The sequence below is a fragment of the Cervus canadensis genome, chromosome 2 (assembly GCF_019320065.1).
Source record: "Cervus canadensis isolate Bull #8, Minnesota chromosome 2, ASM1932006v1, whole genome shotgun sequence".
Classification (NCBI taxonomy): domain Eukaryota; kingdom Metazoa; phylum Chordata; class Mammalia; order Artiodactyla; family Cervidae; genus Cervus; species Cervus canadensis.
In genome coordinates, this window is record NC_057387.1 from 101,672,915 (window position 1) to 101,689,781 (window position 16,867).

Consider the following 16,867-nt stretch of genomic DNA (forward strand, 5'->3'; position numbering starts at 1 on the left):
GAGTAAAAAAAAGGATCCGATCTGTTCAGTTCCTGCTGTTCCAGCTGCCTTATCTGTAAAATGTAGATTTCATATCTTGCCTATATCACAAGGTGTTATAAGGATCAAATTAAATGTAATGGATGTAAAAAGTATCTTGCAAATTGTAAAGGACTACACATGGGTCAGATGGTAGTAATGCTAATTCTCTAACTGCCACAGAGTTGGAAGGGCTGGTGAGTAGACTATATGAGATTAGCTTGAAAATGATTCACAACTTGGGAGTGCCTAAACTTCACAGCCTAAACGAAAAAGTTGAGATATCAAGTCTTACGTTTAGGTTAAAAATGCAGCTGTACAGGCTTAGGCACTTAGGGAGCGCTGCCAAAGTCCTGGTTCCAGTGACTGTTAGTGTGAACCACTTACAGTCTGTATATTTTTTTTAAAATTCCATTCTGGAAAGCATTAATAGAAATATTGTCCAGGTGCTAAACAGTCACCCTGAAGGCTCTATTGGTCCTTATTGTGTTGTAGGTGTCAGACATTTGATGGATGTTGACCAGCTCAATTGCATATAAATGTGGAGAGTACGTTTGAAACCACAAAGCTGTATTGTCCAACATGGTGGCCGCTAGCCGCATCTGGCAAGTAAAATTAAAAATTTAGTTCCTGAGTCACACCAGCAGTAATTGAAGTGCTCAATCCACACTGGCTACTATGTTGAGCAGCATAGATGTGGGACATTTCTGTCATCATTACTGGAGAAGCCCTGGCTTAAGTATGTTTTAATGTGGAACAGAGAAGACAGTGGGTAATGAAGACTGTAATCCAATATCTGAGGTGCTGTCATAAAAGAGATGACCACTGCTAATAGGCTGTGGTGTATAAGCTCCAAGGAGCGATTTTTGGCCTGAATAAGAGACTTTCAAGCCAAGTTTTACCACAGTGGAGTTGTTTGCCTATTGAGACAGTGCCCTGTCTTCCCTGGGCTCTACTGCAATGTACGCTGCAAATCTTTCATGCAGCGTCAGAGACGCTGTACAGTGGATTCTTTTTAGGTGAGAGGTTGCACTAGATGACCTCTAAGGATGTCTTACCTTTAACTTTGAGATTCAGACAAAACCAACTTTCAGATTTGCACACCTGCTTTCCCTTCATAGTCAAAAAAGTTTCTTTGAAAGATCAATACCACCACCCATGTCCACTTTAAGAGGAGGGCCCTCTTTGGTTAAATTTCCAATTCTAAAGCCGCCCTGTGAAGAGTAAAATTCCTCTTGCTTTCCCATATTTTGGTAACAAGTATTTGTTCTGGTTTGCTTTCATTATTCATTCCTTTGGTCTCTGATCTGAAGGAGGTCACACAAGATGCAATGTTCCACGAGGTGATGGAATTACTAAAGTAGACGACACTGGGTGGGGAGGAGGGGGAGTCAGATCCTGATGAGTGTGAAACAGTAGCAGTATTCATTGTCCGTGATTTGCTGAAGAAAGAGCGTAAGACATTCTAGCTTGCTAGCATTTGCTTTCCTATCAGGGTCCAGCTACCTGCTAGAACAAACTATCTCACCGATGACTCTACCTTGTTTGAGGTTTTGCCCTCACTCTGGCTAGCTCCTCCTCTACCTTTGAACATCCCAACCGATGCCATCCTTCCAGACCTGTTCAGACGCCAGCTCCTTAGAGATGCTCTCACCCACCCATGCCGAGCATTTTTATCTGCACCTTTGACCTTCCCACTTCCTATCTCATACAGAAGCTACTTACTCAGAGGTCCGATCTCCATTAACCTTGGGGCAACTTGAGGGCAGGCAGGGTCCAAGGTAGGTCCAGTTTTGTGCCCCAGGACTTCGCGGGCATAAGTATTGGTTGGGCAAGCACAATAGTAGGAGGAGGATAATCAATTCTCCCAAGTGCCCAGAAAGCGTCACTCATTGCGTTGGCCTCCGGAGTCCCGAAGAAGGCAGAACGGTGAGGAGCAATGCGCGTGGCTGGGTCGGACCGAAGTGCGGGCTGGGGCGGAGGGCAGAGGGCTCGGCCCGGCCACCCTCCTCGTGACTCCTCCTCCCCCCTCCACGGCTCCGAGTCAGGTGATTCCGGGCACGTGATGGGCACCACCTACCTTGCTGCTCCCGAGTGGCAGCTCAGGCGACCAATGAGGGGCCGGGATCGGGCGGGGAGCCTATGAGAGCCGGACGCCGGGGGGCGGGCCGCACAGCGGCGGCGGCTGCCGGGGGCGGCGGCGGCGGCGGCGGACTGGGGAGGCGGCGGCCTGGCTTGGCCTGGCCTGGCCTGTCAGGGCACGGGTGGCGGCGGCGCCAGCACCATGTCCCTGCAGTACGGGGCGGAGGAGACGCCCCTCGCCGGCAGTTACGGCGCGGCGGATTCCTTCCCAAAGGATTTCGGCTACGGCGTGGAGGAGGAGGAAGAGGAGGCGGCAGCCGCGGGCGGCGGGGTTGGGGCGGGGGCCGGAGGAGGCTGTGGCCCGGGGGGCGCTGACAGCTCCAAGCCGAGGATTCTGCTCATGGGCCTCCGGCGCAGCGGCAAGTCCTCCATCCAGAAGGTGAGTGGGGCCGTTCGGGCCCTCCGCCCCTCCCCCTCCCTCCCTCCCCGGGGGCGCCGGGGGCCAGCCGGGAGGGGAGGCCCTGAGGAGGGCGGCGGCCGGGGTGGCCGGCTGGGTTGTCCCAGCGCGCTTTCTCTTCTCCTCTGGGAAGCAGAGCCCGGGCGCGGTCGCGCCGGGACCCCGATCTCGGAGTCCACGCCCAGGTCAGCCGAGGCCGAGTGGATCCCCGCGCTCCCCGAGTGGCCGGAGCGAGGCAGGTGCCCGTGGCCTCACCTCCTGGGACCTCACTTCCTGGGACCCAGCCCCTGTGCCATTCACGAAACTGAGACTTGCTCCCCGGTTCTAACTCGGAGAACTTTCCCACACTCCCTCCCCGACCCCGGCTGTGTGTGTGCCTCTCACTTCAGGTGACCTGAGTTTGCAGGGCTTCCCAGGTGAGCCCCAGGCAGCAGCGTCAGAAAGAGTTGTGACTAACTCCTTGGCCTTTGTAATGCCTGCTCTTGTTACTAGTACGAAGGAGACTTCACTGTGGCATTCCTTAGTGGGAATGGGGGCTGTTCTTCCACCTGTTTTAGTACTTTTAGCCCGGTGAGTATAATTAGTAGTGATTTCCCCCTGTGTGTGTGTGTGGCTACAAAAGTCTTAAGACCTGGAGAATATTTACAGACCTTTGTACATGTGCTTTCACTTGGGAAGTGGCAGGGAAGGATGGAGGGCTATTCGCTTTTTTAGTAAGGGGGAATAGAGGCAGGGTTGTCGACCTCCATCAGCCATTCGTCTTAAACGCAAGGTGAGCTGGCGATAAAATGCCAGATACCTGGCCTTTTGCTCTTTTCACTCTGTGGCAAAGATCTCCAAAATCAATCTCTGCGTGATATTCTGTAGACATGATGATTTTAAAAAGTAGCCTTCCAAATGTATGGGATTACTGTGTTTTACTTATCTTTTCACCATTACAGCAAAATTTGAGTACATCGATGGCAGGTTTTAAGCAAACTGATTTTGATTCGTTACATTGTTTCTCACCGTCTAAACCTCAGGAGTAACTATCCCTTTTTCTCATCCAGCGAATAGAGAGGGGGAAATTAGTTCTGTGTTGAAATTGTGTGGATTGTGATAATTGTGATTCTTAACAATTGCGTTTATTTTTTTTATCATGGGAGCTGTCTTTTCCTTGTCAGGTCCCATTCGTCCCCTCCTCACAAATATTCCTTCTCTATCAATATGCCTTTTCCTATTTGGTATAATTTGCCTTTGTTTTATTTCTTCCACAAGACTGCAAACCCATGAAGGACAGGGTCCAGTCAGTTTCTTTTCTGACTATTCATTAGAACCTGATGTGGGCATTCTGATAAATTTTCAATGAACAAAACTTCTTAAACTTTAGCTATAAATTTTCATAATCTTAGAGCAGATTTTGGCAGAATTTATACAATGTAATGGGGAGAAAAAAAAACTGAGGAGAGACATTGCTACTGCTAGTATTGTATACGAACAAAATAGAAAAGTTTTAGCTTTTCTGGGTGATTTGGTTTTAATAATTTGGTGTGTTCTGTTCTGTTAGAAGTTAGAAGATAGTGAATACCAATGGATACCCCATTCACTTTTCATCTCTTTTAAACTTTTTGCTATAGGATCAAATTTTTTATGTTAATTCCGGGTGGAGTTTTGTACTTACTTTAAATACAAAAGTGGAAGAGTCATTAAATTGTCTTTTTTTCTTTTAACAGGTGGTGTTTCATAAAATGTCACCCAATGAGACCCTCTTTTTGGAAAGTACCAACAAGATTTACAAAGATGACATTTCTAATAGCTCCTTTGTGAATTTCCAAATATGGGATTTTCCTGGGCAAATGGACTTTTTTGACCCAACTTTTGACTATGAGATGATCTTCAGGGGAACAGGAGCGTTGATATATGTCATTGATGCACAGGTAGTTGGAAATGATGATGTTTACTTTTCTTCTCTGATGGCAGAAGATGTAGGAACAAAGGAAGGTTGTTTATCTTGTCATGTGCTTCTTACAGCTTGTTTCTTTGCCACTAGATTTCCTAACTGAGAGAGATGTACCTGCAGAGGTGCTTTAGGAGTAGGCATGCCTTTCTTCTGCAAGTACAGAATATGAGATGACTAGGAGATAGGATTTATATTTCTTGAGTTCTAGTTAATGAGCAGTGTTCCATTTTTGTTAATAGTAGATACTGCTATATTTTTATTAACTGTTGTAATGTTGTCACCCACTGAAAAGGTCTTATCAGTGCCTGTAATGAGGAATGTGAGAACTGAGTCAGTAAATATTAAATGAATAGTTTCTTTAGTTGTCCAAATTCAGTTTAGCTCAACTAGCACTTATTGAGGGCCTAGCAAGTGGGAGACACTCAGATAAATGGGACATGTCTCTATCTTTAACAATCTTAATTTTTTCTAAGCTTAAGCATTAGCTAGGAATGAGTTCTGAGGTACAGATTCTGTTATGAGTGTGTTCATACATATGACCTAATTTAATTTCTTCTTCACAGTGTTGTAAGGTAGGTATCGTAATTACAATTCAATGGCTGAGTAAACTGAGATCACAGAATTTAAGCAACCTACTTAAAGTCACACATCTAATAAATGGCAGAGCTGGGATTACTTAAAAAAAATTTTATTGGGAAGAAGTGTCCATTTTCATTTCCTTTTCTTATCAGTATTAAAAATTATAAGCATTAACTTGGTAGTTGAATTCTTTATCAAGAGATTGAAGATCTATTTAGTGGTATAAGTTAATGTAGCTGTTTGAATACTTATGAATGATTAGGGTAATATATACTCTGTGGTTGGGGAAAGAGGTGGTTTGAGGCTTTCCTAACATAAGATTTCTTTTTAAAAAATATTTTGTTCTGACTTACAGGATGACTACATGGAGGCTTTAACAAGACTTCACATTACTGTTTCTAAAGCCTACAAAGTTAACCCAGACATGAATTTTGAGGTTTTTATTCACAAAGTTGATGGTCTGTCTGATGATCACAAAATAGAAACACAGAGGGACATTCATCAAAGGGCCAATGATGACCTTGCAGATGCTGGGCTAGAAAAACTCCACCTTAGGTAACAACCTGTGTGTTTGATATGGGAGCCCTGAAAAGTGTGTAAATGTATTCCCATCTCTGTCATTACAAACACGTAGCTCTCTGTTACTGGTATACCCTTCCCAAATGTGTAATGTTTTTGATCTCTGTTGAATTCAAGCAGTTTTGGGAGCCTGATGTTATTGAGAAGTTAGTTCCCCTGCTTTTTTTGCATTTTCCCAGAGGTTGAAGTCATGCAAGGTCTGTTTCTGTAGGTGTGTTTACAAATTCATCTCAAGAGACTGGAGTCAGGCTGTTTCCTCATGGCATTAAATCTGCTTTGGGATTCCCCTTTCTTGGTTTCATTCCCCCCCCCCCCCCTTCCTTGCCTCAGTTCAAGGAATCTCACATTTGTTGTAGAACTCTGTAGCTTGATCTTTCACAGTATCTCTCTCAGTAGGAAGAGCCTTTTAAAGAGGGCACATTTTAAGTGTGGATTCTAATGTTTCTTGTTTATGTTTTTTAAAACACTTTATGCTTTTATGAACCTCTAAAAATTGGGTGAAGTGATTGTATCCATGAAATCTGCTTAGGGTTGCTATCAAGTTAACTGCTGATTTGTAATTCTCATTGCAAAATTAATATTAAAGAACACTTACTAGATAAGCTCAATGGTTTGTGTGCTTGTATTTTAAAAATATGTGAGAATTATTTCCTGCATCTTATTTTTTTATGGTTTAGGTAGAAATGAGTAATAAAAAGTACCCAAGAAAATGTTCTTTTGATGGTACAAAAAACTTAAAGGGGAAGCAGTGGAGAGACAACCGTAGCTATTTCCTTATCCATGGTCTATTACAATGACTTCCCTCTAGGCTTAAGCCAACCCCCATCCCTACCCTAATTTTCCTTGGGGCCTCTGGCTGCAAGATCTTTTTGTTACTCTCCTAGGAAACCACATAGAAAAGTCCCATTGACCTTTAGCCTGGATTAAAATATGTACAAGTAATTCATGCTTTTAAAGAAATTCAGCAGTATTTGTAGGAGAAGGTGAAAGTATCTTCCAATAAAATTCCTCAGTCTTATTTTTCTACCATGAATGATGGATTTTAAGCTATGATTGTCCTGTGTTCTTCAGGACCCATAGGAACCCTTCTGATCCTCTTAGCATCATGTCCGTGTCCCTTTCCAGAGCACCCACCTCAGTGGTATATACTATCCCTTTTTCCAGTTCTCTGTGGGGCCCAGGGCCTTGTTAACAGCATTAAACTTTTATTAATTACTAGCAGACCTATGGATGAGGTTCTTTTAATTTCCAGTTTCCAGAAACTCAGCTTCCTAGAATGCCCTGTACCTTGGGAGGTTTTTCCTGTCCCCATCCACCTCCAAACCTCACAGTTCCTGCAGGACCTTCTTACATTGCTGACCTAAAATATTCCTTTACCTTAGTGCCTGTTGGATAATCTTCCATTGTTCTAACACCTAGATTAGAGCCCCATCTAAGATAGGTTCTTAGGTGTACTCTTTGAAAGTATCTTTGAATTATGGTAAAAAGTGTGGTATAAACAGTTCTGTCTCTGACTTTGTTATCTGTGTTTATAATTATGTAATGGATACAGCTGCGTAACTAAAGAGTATACTTCCTGAGTGAAAAGCAAGTAGAGTTGACCACACTGTTTAAGTTGTAAAAGCCTCTCTCTCTCAAGTACGTGTTTTGTTAAATCTACAAATTTACTTCTTTGTGTATCCTTTTAGGCCTCCAGATAGCTGTCCCTTCTCTCTAGAGCTCCTGCTCTCATCTTCCTTAGCATGTTATTTACATAAATTCTAAGTGCCAGTTTTATTCATTTGTTTACTCAACAAATATTCATAAATACTCTACAGGGCAGTGGGCATGCAGCTTCGAGCAAGGCTGACGGCCTTTATTCTCATGGAGCTTACATTCTGATGAATGAGACAGCTCAAAAGCACATAAACAAACATATAGTGTAATTTTAAGTACTCATCAGTACTATGCAGAAAAACAGAGGGGGAAGAGGTTGAAAGCAAAGGGTACAGGAGTATGATTTTAGGTAGGGTCAGGAAGGAACTTTCTGAGGAGGTAACATTTTAGTAGAAACCTGTACTGTATTCTTACTTAATAAATGTCACCTGTCTCCTCTAAGCTTTCTCTTGTTTTTTGGTCAGTTGTGGGCTTAAGAAACCAAGCTTTTTGGATCAGATTGCAAGGACTTAGGTGAATGTTCAGGTTTCTGAGCACTACCTCAGTTGCCCTCTGTGTAAATGTATTAAAGGGATGGAGAGCTACAAGCCAGGTGGGAAAATTGCATATGTCATCTTGAGTGAGGGAGATGGTGCACAAAATAGGCTTTATTTGAACTTACTGAAATCAAATGTGAAGAAACTTAAAATTTTATGTATTGTGATAATTGTTGCTGGACTTAAGATATTTTTCAAATTAATCAAACTATGTTGTGTCTTTCAGCTTTTATTTGACTAGTATCTATGACCATTCAATATTTGAAGCCTTTAGTAAGGTGGTGCAGAAACTTATCCCACAGCTACCAACCTTGGAAAATCTATTAAATATTTTTATATCAGTAAGTGTGCTATTTAATATTCACTGTCGTTTCTGGTTCTGTTTTTGTTGAATATATTTGTATTATCAAATTCTCCAAAAAATGCCTTGAATTAATCTGAGTCAAGCTTAAAGACTAATGATACAGTTAAATATTAAATAAATAATAGAAACATTTAAAAAAATGGCTTGAGTTATTGTCTAAAATTTTCCTTAATACTCACCTTTTTTTGTCTTAAAAGGCCCTGATGAAAATTTTTTCATGCTTTTCTTAATTAAAAATATCTTCGTGATCTCTTTTCCTGAAGGAAGAGTAGAAACTGGGATATACTGGGTGTTGGGAATTAGACTCAGTTTAATCTCTGCCTTATTGGAGGTCACATTGAAAAATTGATCTTTGTTAACTGTAATCTCAGTGTCATATTTCACATTTCTTATTTTGAGGATTCAGCTTAATTAAAAAGGATATTCTTCCCATCAGTTTAGCATTCAGCGATCGTGTTTTCCAAACACTGCTTCGAAGGACTCCGTGTGTAGTGATCCCAACTCTTTGGGCTTTTGCACTATGCTAGATGTTGATGTGAAACATTGTTTGCTGAGTGCTCCATCAAACCTTCCTGGTAGCAGGATCGTTTGAATCAGAGATTGATTATTGTCAAGAAAAGGATTATCAAAAATATAGCATGGCTTGATTTTTGAAGGATTTTTTTGTTTGTTTCTTAGAAAGTAATTCATTTAAGTAACGAGGATGAAAGAAGAACAAATTTGAGTGTGCTATTATGTCAGTAAATCAGAGCAGAGAAACAGTTTGACTTTTCTCCTTTGGATAAGAGAATTGTCTCCTAAGCAAGTACTGTTTATTCTTGGTATTGGATTGTATTGTTAAAAATTCTCTTTGATGTTAATGATTCAGGATCTTTGATAAGTTTACGAATTGTGATTCTTTAAAAAATGAACACTTGATTTTGTTTTTTTCAAGAATTCAGGTATTGAAAAAGCTTTTCTCTTCGATGTTGTCAGCAAAATCTACATTGCAACAGACAGTTCTCCTGTGGATATGCAGTCATATGAACTTTGCTGTGACATGATTGATGTTGTAATTGATGTGTCTTGTATATATGGGTAAGTTGTGTTCGTATATATTTTTGTAAGATCTCAAACAAGTGGAAAACCACCAGTTTGACTTGCTGGGGGGATTAATTTCTGAGGCATCTAGCAAGTACTGTATGAAGTAGAATTGTTCTGACCATAGTGCTTCAGTTTGGAGCATAATTTCTCTGTGAGTGGACTGCTGGGTCTTACTGTTTCCGAGTGGATGGACAAGAGCAGTTGAAAAGATGTGACTAGTGCCAGACTTAATTATCAGTGAAAGTTTCACCTGCTTTAATTTGGGGGGTTTGTACTGTGTCTTCCTACTACTGTGACTTTTCACTACTGTTAGATCAATAAACTAGACTAATTTATTTAAAACACTGAACAACACGAGTGTGTACTGGTTCCTAATTTGATTTCAGGCTCTGTGGAACTGAGGAATCCTTAATCTTTCAGAGAATACAGAAACAAGGAATGTTTGACTTGTACATCTCCATTTCTAAGAAGTCTCTAAAATATAAACTCTTCTTTTATGCAAATTAACCACATTTTATACAGAAACTTGTAAAGAAATGGTTTTGTAGAATAGTTCAGAAGACAAGTGAAAACTTTGGTGGATTTACTAATAATCATTTCAAAAGCCAGTAACCTCTGCAGCCTCTAATAGTGATGGTTCGTCTTGTATGTTAATGTCAGCCCTCCCAAGCACTGTCCTGGTGCTCTGACATTACCTTTGCTTTTTGATACCTGTGTCCTTGATCTCTTGTTCCTCTGTGTTCCACCTAGTCTAAATTCCTCTTTCATCTCTCTGTCCCTACCCTGCACGTTGGTCTTTCTACCTGACTTGTCAGTATCATTCTCCAGCTGCCTCGGGGTAGGAGAATGCTTTTGTCTTAGCTCTTCTTTACGTGTCTATTCTTGTTTTCCATTCCTGTCAGTTTTGTGATTACATGCTTGCCTTTGTTTTTATTCTTTCCCCAGCAAAAATGTGATTTTTGTCTGTAGATCATGCAGAAAAGTTTCATGTTCCCGTTCCTAATTTTAAAAATAGATGAGTAGAATGTATTTTTTATAATTAAAGAATCAAATTTAGTTGTAAATCTTATTTTCGGTATAAGGCACATTGTAAACTGCATTACACATGATAAAGTGCATTATAAAAAAGAAAAGAAACAGCCATTACTTCATTATTATTAACCTGTGTGTGAAACTGTATGCTTTATTGAAGTTCAGTTTGTTGTTTACTTGGCTCTTGATTTGTGTTTTTTGAAGGGGGACTCCATATAATTCTGACAGTCTAATCTGATAAATGAAATAGCTTTCAGACCCTGTAAGGCTCACTTTGCAGGCATCTGGATTCCACAGTATCTTTGATAGACCATATTTACTTTAGTTTTTGTACTTACTCCTTTTTCACTACTGACAGTTTTCATATTTCAGGTCCTTCTTTATTTGCGGAGGGTGTCAGCACTGATTAGTGTGAGGGAAAATTAGAAGTGTGCTGCATTCCATGCATCCTAGGTCAACAAGGTGGTGTGAGCATGGAATGGTTATGCAGCAGGGGCTGGGCACCCACAGCTAAACACGGCTTCTGTTCCACTGTGGTCAAGCCAGCATGTTTTCTTAAAAGATATTTAGGAAACTGGGTAGAAAGCCTTGTGCAAATGTGATAAAATGCCCAGTTGGGAAACCTATAATGAGCAATACTTTGTATTAAAACAGGTTAAAGGAAGATGGAAGTGGAAGTGCTTATGACAAAGAGTCCATGGCCATCATCAAGCTGAATAACACAACTGTCCTGTATTTAAAGGAGGTGACTAAATTTTTGGCACTGGTTTGCATCCTTAGGGAAGAAAGTTTTGAAAGAAAAGGTAATGACATTTTAAAAACCGTCTTTATATAAAGGTCTTTGTCATAATTTCTTAGGTTCTGGAAAACAAGAGAAAACATTGTTGCAGTGTTAGAGGATTTACCAGTTAGTTTGATCCCCTGGAAAAGGGCATGGCAACGCACTCTAGTATTCTTGCCTGGAGAATTCCATGGACAGAGGAGCCTTGCGGGCTACAGTGTGTGGGTTCACAAAGAATTGGACATGACTGAGTGACTTAACACTTTCACTTTCATGACGTTTTCAACTACTTTTGTGCCTTTCCCTCCATGTACAGTCCATGCTTTTTCCTGCCTTCTTTTGGTCTTTTATTTTTAAATCACATTTTTTATTCCAGCCTCTGATTTCACGTCCTTCTGTTACGTGTCTGCCTGTATTTGGCTTCCACCTGAACCAGTCTGCTGAGGTGGTTTGAGAAGTTAGCAGGTCACCTTCTTGCCACATTTGGTGGCCCTTCCTCTTCAGCCTTCCAAAGCATGTGACCCTATCATCCAGTCCTCCCAGCTCTCTTCTCTCTGCTTTCCCAAAGCAGAACTCTTTGGGTTCTTCTGTGTGTCTGTTTCTCTGACCACCTGTTTCTTCTCTTTATTTTCTCTTTTTCTCAGTTCTGAGTGCCCTTCAGAGCCAGGGCTTCTGGCTCACTTCTTCACTTACTCTCCTGCTCAGCACATCACATCTCTGGCTTCAGTTAATCTCCGTGTAGTTGACTGAAAAATTCACCTCTCCAGCTCTGACTTGGGCCTGTTTCCATCCCGTGTTTGAAACTGTTAGTACGGCATCTTCACTTAAATATTTATCTTTCCATGGTGTCAAAAACTGATGAATATTTTCCCCATTGTTTCATGACTCTCCTGGCTACTCTACTTCCGTTACTAGTTATGCCTTTTTTCTGGTGTCCGTGCTTAGCTGTGTGCAGTCTGGTGGTATAATTGCTTCTGAGGCCCTTGCACAGCATCTCACAGAGGGTGTTCTTTGTTTTCCTTTTTCCATTCTTTTCTGTGGTTTTCGTTGAATCTTCACCAAATCTTAACATTTGTTTCTTGTGGAACTTTCTATGGTGTCCTATCCATTTCCACTCTTGGTGTCTCCAGTTCAAGTCCTCACCCATCCAGGCCTAAGGTGCTGCATTCAACATATTTATTGAGGGCTCCGTCTGTATCGTCTTTTATTCTAAAGGCAGACTAGTTTTCAGGATATTCCTTTTATCATGTTATCTAACTACTGAAGGATCTATAGTAGCTCTGTTACTCACTGAAACAAGTTCCTGTTCTGTCTGGGTTTGTGATATTAATTAATATTGAATGAGTTAATATTATTTCACTGATGCTCATATTAATGAAATATTTTAGATATACAAAGTTTTTTTGATAAAACAAAAATGTATATATTCCCCTTGAGCTTAAGATCTGAAACGTGACCAATAAATATTTGTCTTTTGTGCATTTCTCATTGAAACCCTCACTTGTGCTCCACTGAATGTAGCGTTTTCTTTTTCCTGTGTCTGAATTAGTCTTTTACTTCTTATCTATCCTTAAACTATATAAGGTATTATGTATCTGTGTAAACTATGTCAAAATGTAAGTCTTCTTCTGCAACTTGCTTGTTTCTCTTCATTCAAGATTGGTTTTGAGGTTTATCCATATCAATAGCATATTGCTTCAGTTCATTCTTTGTCACTGTGGAGTGCGATATCATAGTTTATATTCTTTTTGCTGTATGTTTAGATGATTTTTAAGATTACAAATAGTTTTGCAAGAAATGTTGGTGAACAAGTTTGCCTTTGCGCGTACGGGGAATTTCTCTATTATAGAAAGTATTTAGGAGTGGAGTTTATGGAGGGCATACACATTCAGTTTCATTGTTGTTGTTCAGTTGCCCAGTCTGACCTTTGTGACCCCATGGACTGCAGCCCCCCCGGGCCTCTGTGTCCCTCACCATCTCCCAAGGTTTGCCCAAGTTCATGTCCCCTGCTCAAGTTCATGTCAATTTTATTAGGCGTTATTGAATTGCTCTCCAAAGTGGCTTTATCCTTTTCACTCCAGACAGTGCTTTGTGAGAGTTTCTGTCACTTCATGTCCTTGCTAATGTTTAATGTTCAGTTGTTGTCAGTCTGGTAGGTGCGAAACGATGTCTCATTTGGGTCTCATTTTTTCTCTCTAATTACTGGTTAGAGCAAGTGTCTTTTTCATTGCAGGTCCTCTTTCATGTCTGTTTAGGCTTCTTCTCTAGTAATTTATTTGTTCCTATACTTTTATCTTTTTTGTATGTCTTAGGAGTTTCTTACTTTTCTCCATTCTAATCTTTAAAAATTTAAAAAAACTTTTGGTTCCTGGAAATTTTCAAGTAAACACAAAAGTTGAGCAGCACAGTGATTCCATGTACCTGTCTCTGCTTTCAGAGTCATGAACACATGGTCAGTCTTATTTCCTGTATATCTTCGTTTTTTTTAATCCTTTGTTGTGGAAACTGTCAAGCATAAAACAGAGAAAATAATGTAATGAAGCCCTTCTTCTCTATCACCCAGGTTGAACAACTATCAAAATCATAGCCATTCTTATTTCATCGCTATACCTTTCTCCTATTGGGTTATTTTGAAGCAGATCTCTAACATCAAATCATTTTGTCTGTAGAGATTTAAGCAGATATCTCTAAGAAGTAGTGCTCTTTTTGAAGCATAATAGTATTACGACTAATAGATGTTTAAAAAAAAATAACTGATTTCATATCATCATCACATATCCACACATTGTTCAGGTTTCCTTGATTGTCAGTTTAATTTTACCATTTGCAGAGAACTCAATTTTAATGTAGTTGAACTTATCAAAACCTTTATTTTTTCCTGAATCTGAAGAACTCCTTAATTTGACTCTGACCTGCTTCTTCAGACTCCACTCCCAGTACTTCTCCCAAGAATTGTCTACTCCCATCTCCAGTCAGACCAGCTTCTTTCCTGTCTTCCACCTGTGTGCTGTGTTCTCTCAGTGCAAACTCCCTGCTGTTTTCTTGTGATTTTGCTCCTCTTTCCTGCCTATTTAAATCTTGCCCATATCCTCAGAGCCTTGTCTCCGCCCTGAAGTTTTCTTGGCTGCTTTGGCCTTGCACTTGACTCTCCTGCCTATGGGCTTCTTCCCCATCTGTAGTCACTTTACCATCAGATGCTTGTGGTTTGTTTCTTGTGTGTTGTCTTTCTGTCCCGGTATGCTCGAGGACCCAGGTGCTTCTCTTTCAGCTCTGCTGTTCTCAGCGCTGGCTACTAGTTTCAGGTTCTTCTTGTGATGTGGAAGGACTTCTGGATCTCCAGCAATCTTGTGCAAATTCTGGGCACTAAGAAGGATTTAGGGAGGAATAGGGAGCTCTTCCTTTTAAGGAGGTTCCATGGAAGTCTCACACACTTGTACTTTTCTTGGTGGCCGGAATTGGTCATATGTCCATATGTACCTGCAAGGAACCCTTTGACTAAAATCTGATTTGGAAGCCAGTTCATAAGCAGAAAAGGACAGAGTTGCCCTCCCTCCCCTCTGAGGTAGGGGAGCTGGCTTCCTGAGACTCTGCCCTATGGGCCTTCCTGATACCTCCCATCCCCATGGCTTTACTGAGCAGTTTGCCCAACTATTGTTCCAACTGTTTCCTTCAGCTTTTCTTTGCCTGCCCCAGAGACTTGTAAAAGGAAAAACTTGATGTATCGAAAGTATTTTACTTTCACTTTAAAGTTCATTGTAAATTTTCTTAGCAAATTTGTCTTCCTAATTGCTTTTTTATTTACCCTCTTCATTCCCAGGCCCAGAGGTAATCAGTGTTAACAACTTGGGCATATGCTTTATCATGCTTCCATTGTAGAGAATTTCTCAATTGGATATATGTTTTAAAATACATACCAATTATTTCTTTCCGTCACCAAATGTTTCCTAGCAGATAGTTGACATTCAGGGTGCCTGATCTCCCTTTTTCTCTCCTGCAGGTTTAATAGACTATAACTTCCATTGTTTCCGAAAAGCTATTCATGAGGTTTTTGAGGTGGGTGTGACTTCTCACAGGAGCTGTAGTCACCAGACCAGTGCCCCCAGCCTGAAAGCGTTGACACACAACGGCACGCCACGAAATGCCATCTAGCCTGGACGCCAGCGATCGGGGCTCTGTGCCAGCTTATTCTTCACTCCAGGGTCAGATGCCACGTGCGACAGGACATGGGAGTTGCCGCTAATGGGAACCTGGTACCTGTCCCTCTAGAGACAAGGGGTAGAGTTTCTCATTTGGATGAAAACCCCTTCAGCCAGTGGTGTGCAACTGAAGCTACTATTTCTTTAAAAAAAAAAAAAAAAAAAGCAAAAAAGAATTCCAGAGACCACAGAAGTGTGTGTCTTTCTCCTCTTGGGGGCCCTACTTTAAGTAGTTGGGATGTCTTGGACCTGGAGATAACAGCCCTTAACCTGTCCTTACCAGGGAATGTTGCCATCAAATACCAGTTGAAAATAATAGAAAGAACTGAATTTTTATATGCTTCACTTAGATTTTCATTTGAGTAGTCTCTAAAAATCCTGCCTCGCTTAAGTTCTAACACTGCCTCTCAGATTTCAATTTTGGACCTTGCACACCTCAGACCTTCTAAATGCATTTGCTTGCTAACTCAAAAGACACATGGTCTGACTACAGCAAAAAAGGACATTCCTGTATTGGTTTCTGAAGAAATGAGAAAATTTTGTGCTGCATCAAGTCTAGAGCAAGTCTCCAACAGTGGCTGCTGCATTCGTTCCCTCTGAAGTGTTGAGGAGCAAACTTTGAGACAGAAGAAAATTTTGCACCTGTGTTTTGGATACCAGATACCTGGGTTCCTTCCCTCACATTTGATAAATGATTCTGATCACTGTTTTAAAAAAAAGGGAATTTAAAAAGTTGTTTTCCCCACAATCTCTTCCTCCTCTTAGGAGAAAAACTCATCGTGTCATTGAAATATTTAGCTCATTTTTCTTTAAACTTGATACCAGTCCCCACATACCTTTTATTCTAAGCTGTTGAGATTCTTTTAAGAATTGCTGTTTTGTTGACCCTGAATGACCCAAAGGCACTGGTGGACTGTCCACTGGGGGTTGAAGAGAGCATATGACACCATGACATGTGTTGTTAAACATACTTCGTCTCCGGTGTTCCGACACCAAGGGTCCGCTGTGGTACTTTCTTCACCTAGGATGTTGATTATAATTGTCTTTTTTGTTGAAGGTTGATACCCTTTTCATTGACTTAAACTTACACATTACTTTTACTCCACATGCCCAGTTGTTACGTATTCCAAAGCCACTGGACCACTTGAGTACGTAAGTGCCACTGTTGTATGAAGTGTGTGTTCAGGCCTGTAAACCCCACTGTGTGACTTGGCGTGCTTCCTGCAGGCGACTCTGACTGTTGAGTACTTACATGGACCATGGTGATATCCAAAAGAAAACGCTTTTATATTTATAGGTTATTTCATTGAACTATATAAAATGGGTATCAATAAATGTATTTACTCCAGAATCAGTTTTTTATTTGCATAAGATATGGAGGGTTGGGGCAATGAAATGTTGGCTTGTCCCACTCTGATTTTATTGTCCATTTCTTCTTTTGTTGCCTCATATGGTTAAGATGCTGTATGTTTCAGGACTTAAAGTTCTGTCCTGATGCAAGGATTTCATGCCTTGTGTCCAGACATCTCTCTTTTGCCCATTTCTGTTTAGGAGATCTAAACATA

The 16,867-nt window shown here is 40.9% G+C and overlaps 1 protein-coding gene across 1 annotated transcript; it reads left to right on the forward strand.

The window, feature by feature from the left end:
* Nucleotides 1-2,190: 2,190 nt before the first annotated feature.
* RRAGC (Ras related GTP binding C) lies at nucleotides 2,191-16,653 on the forward strand. Its single transcript, XM_043461836.1, has 7 exons — nucleotides 2,191-2,539; nucleotides 4,270-4,473; nucleotides 5,431-5,630; nucleotides 8,073-8,187; nucleotides 9,145-9,287; nucleotides 10,980-11,128; nucleotides 15,104-16,653. Exons 1-7 carry the CDS (start codon nucleotides 2,303-2,305, stop codon nucleotides 15,253-15,255), a joined length of 1,200 nt encoding a protein of 399 aa, XP_043317771.1. The 5' UTR covers nucleotides 2,191-2,302; the 3' UTR covers nucleotides 15,256-16,653.
* Nucleotides 16,654-16,867: the final 214 nt, after the last annotated feature.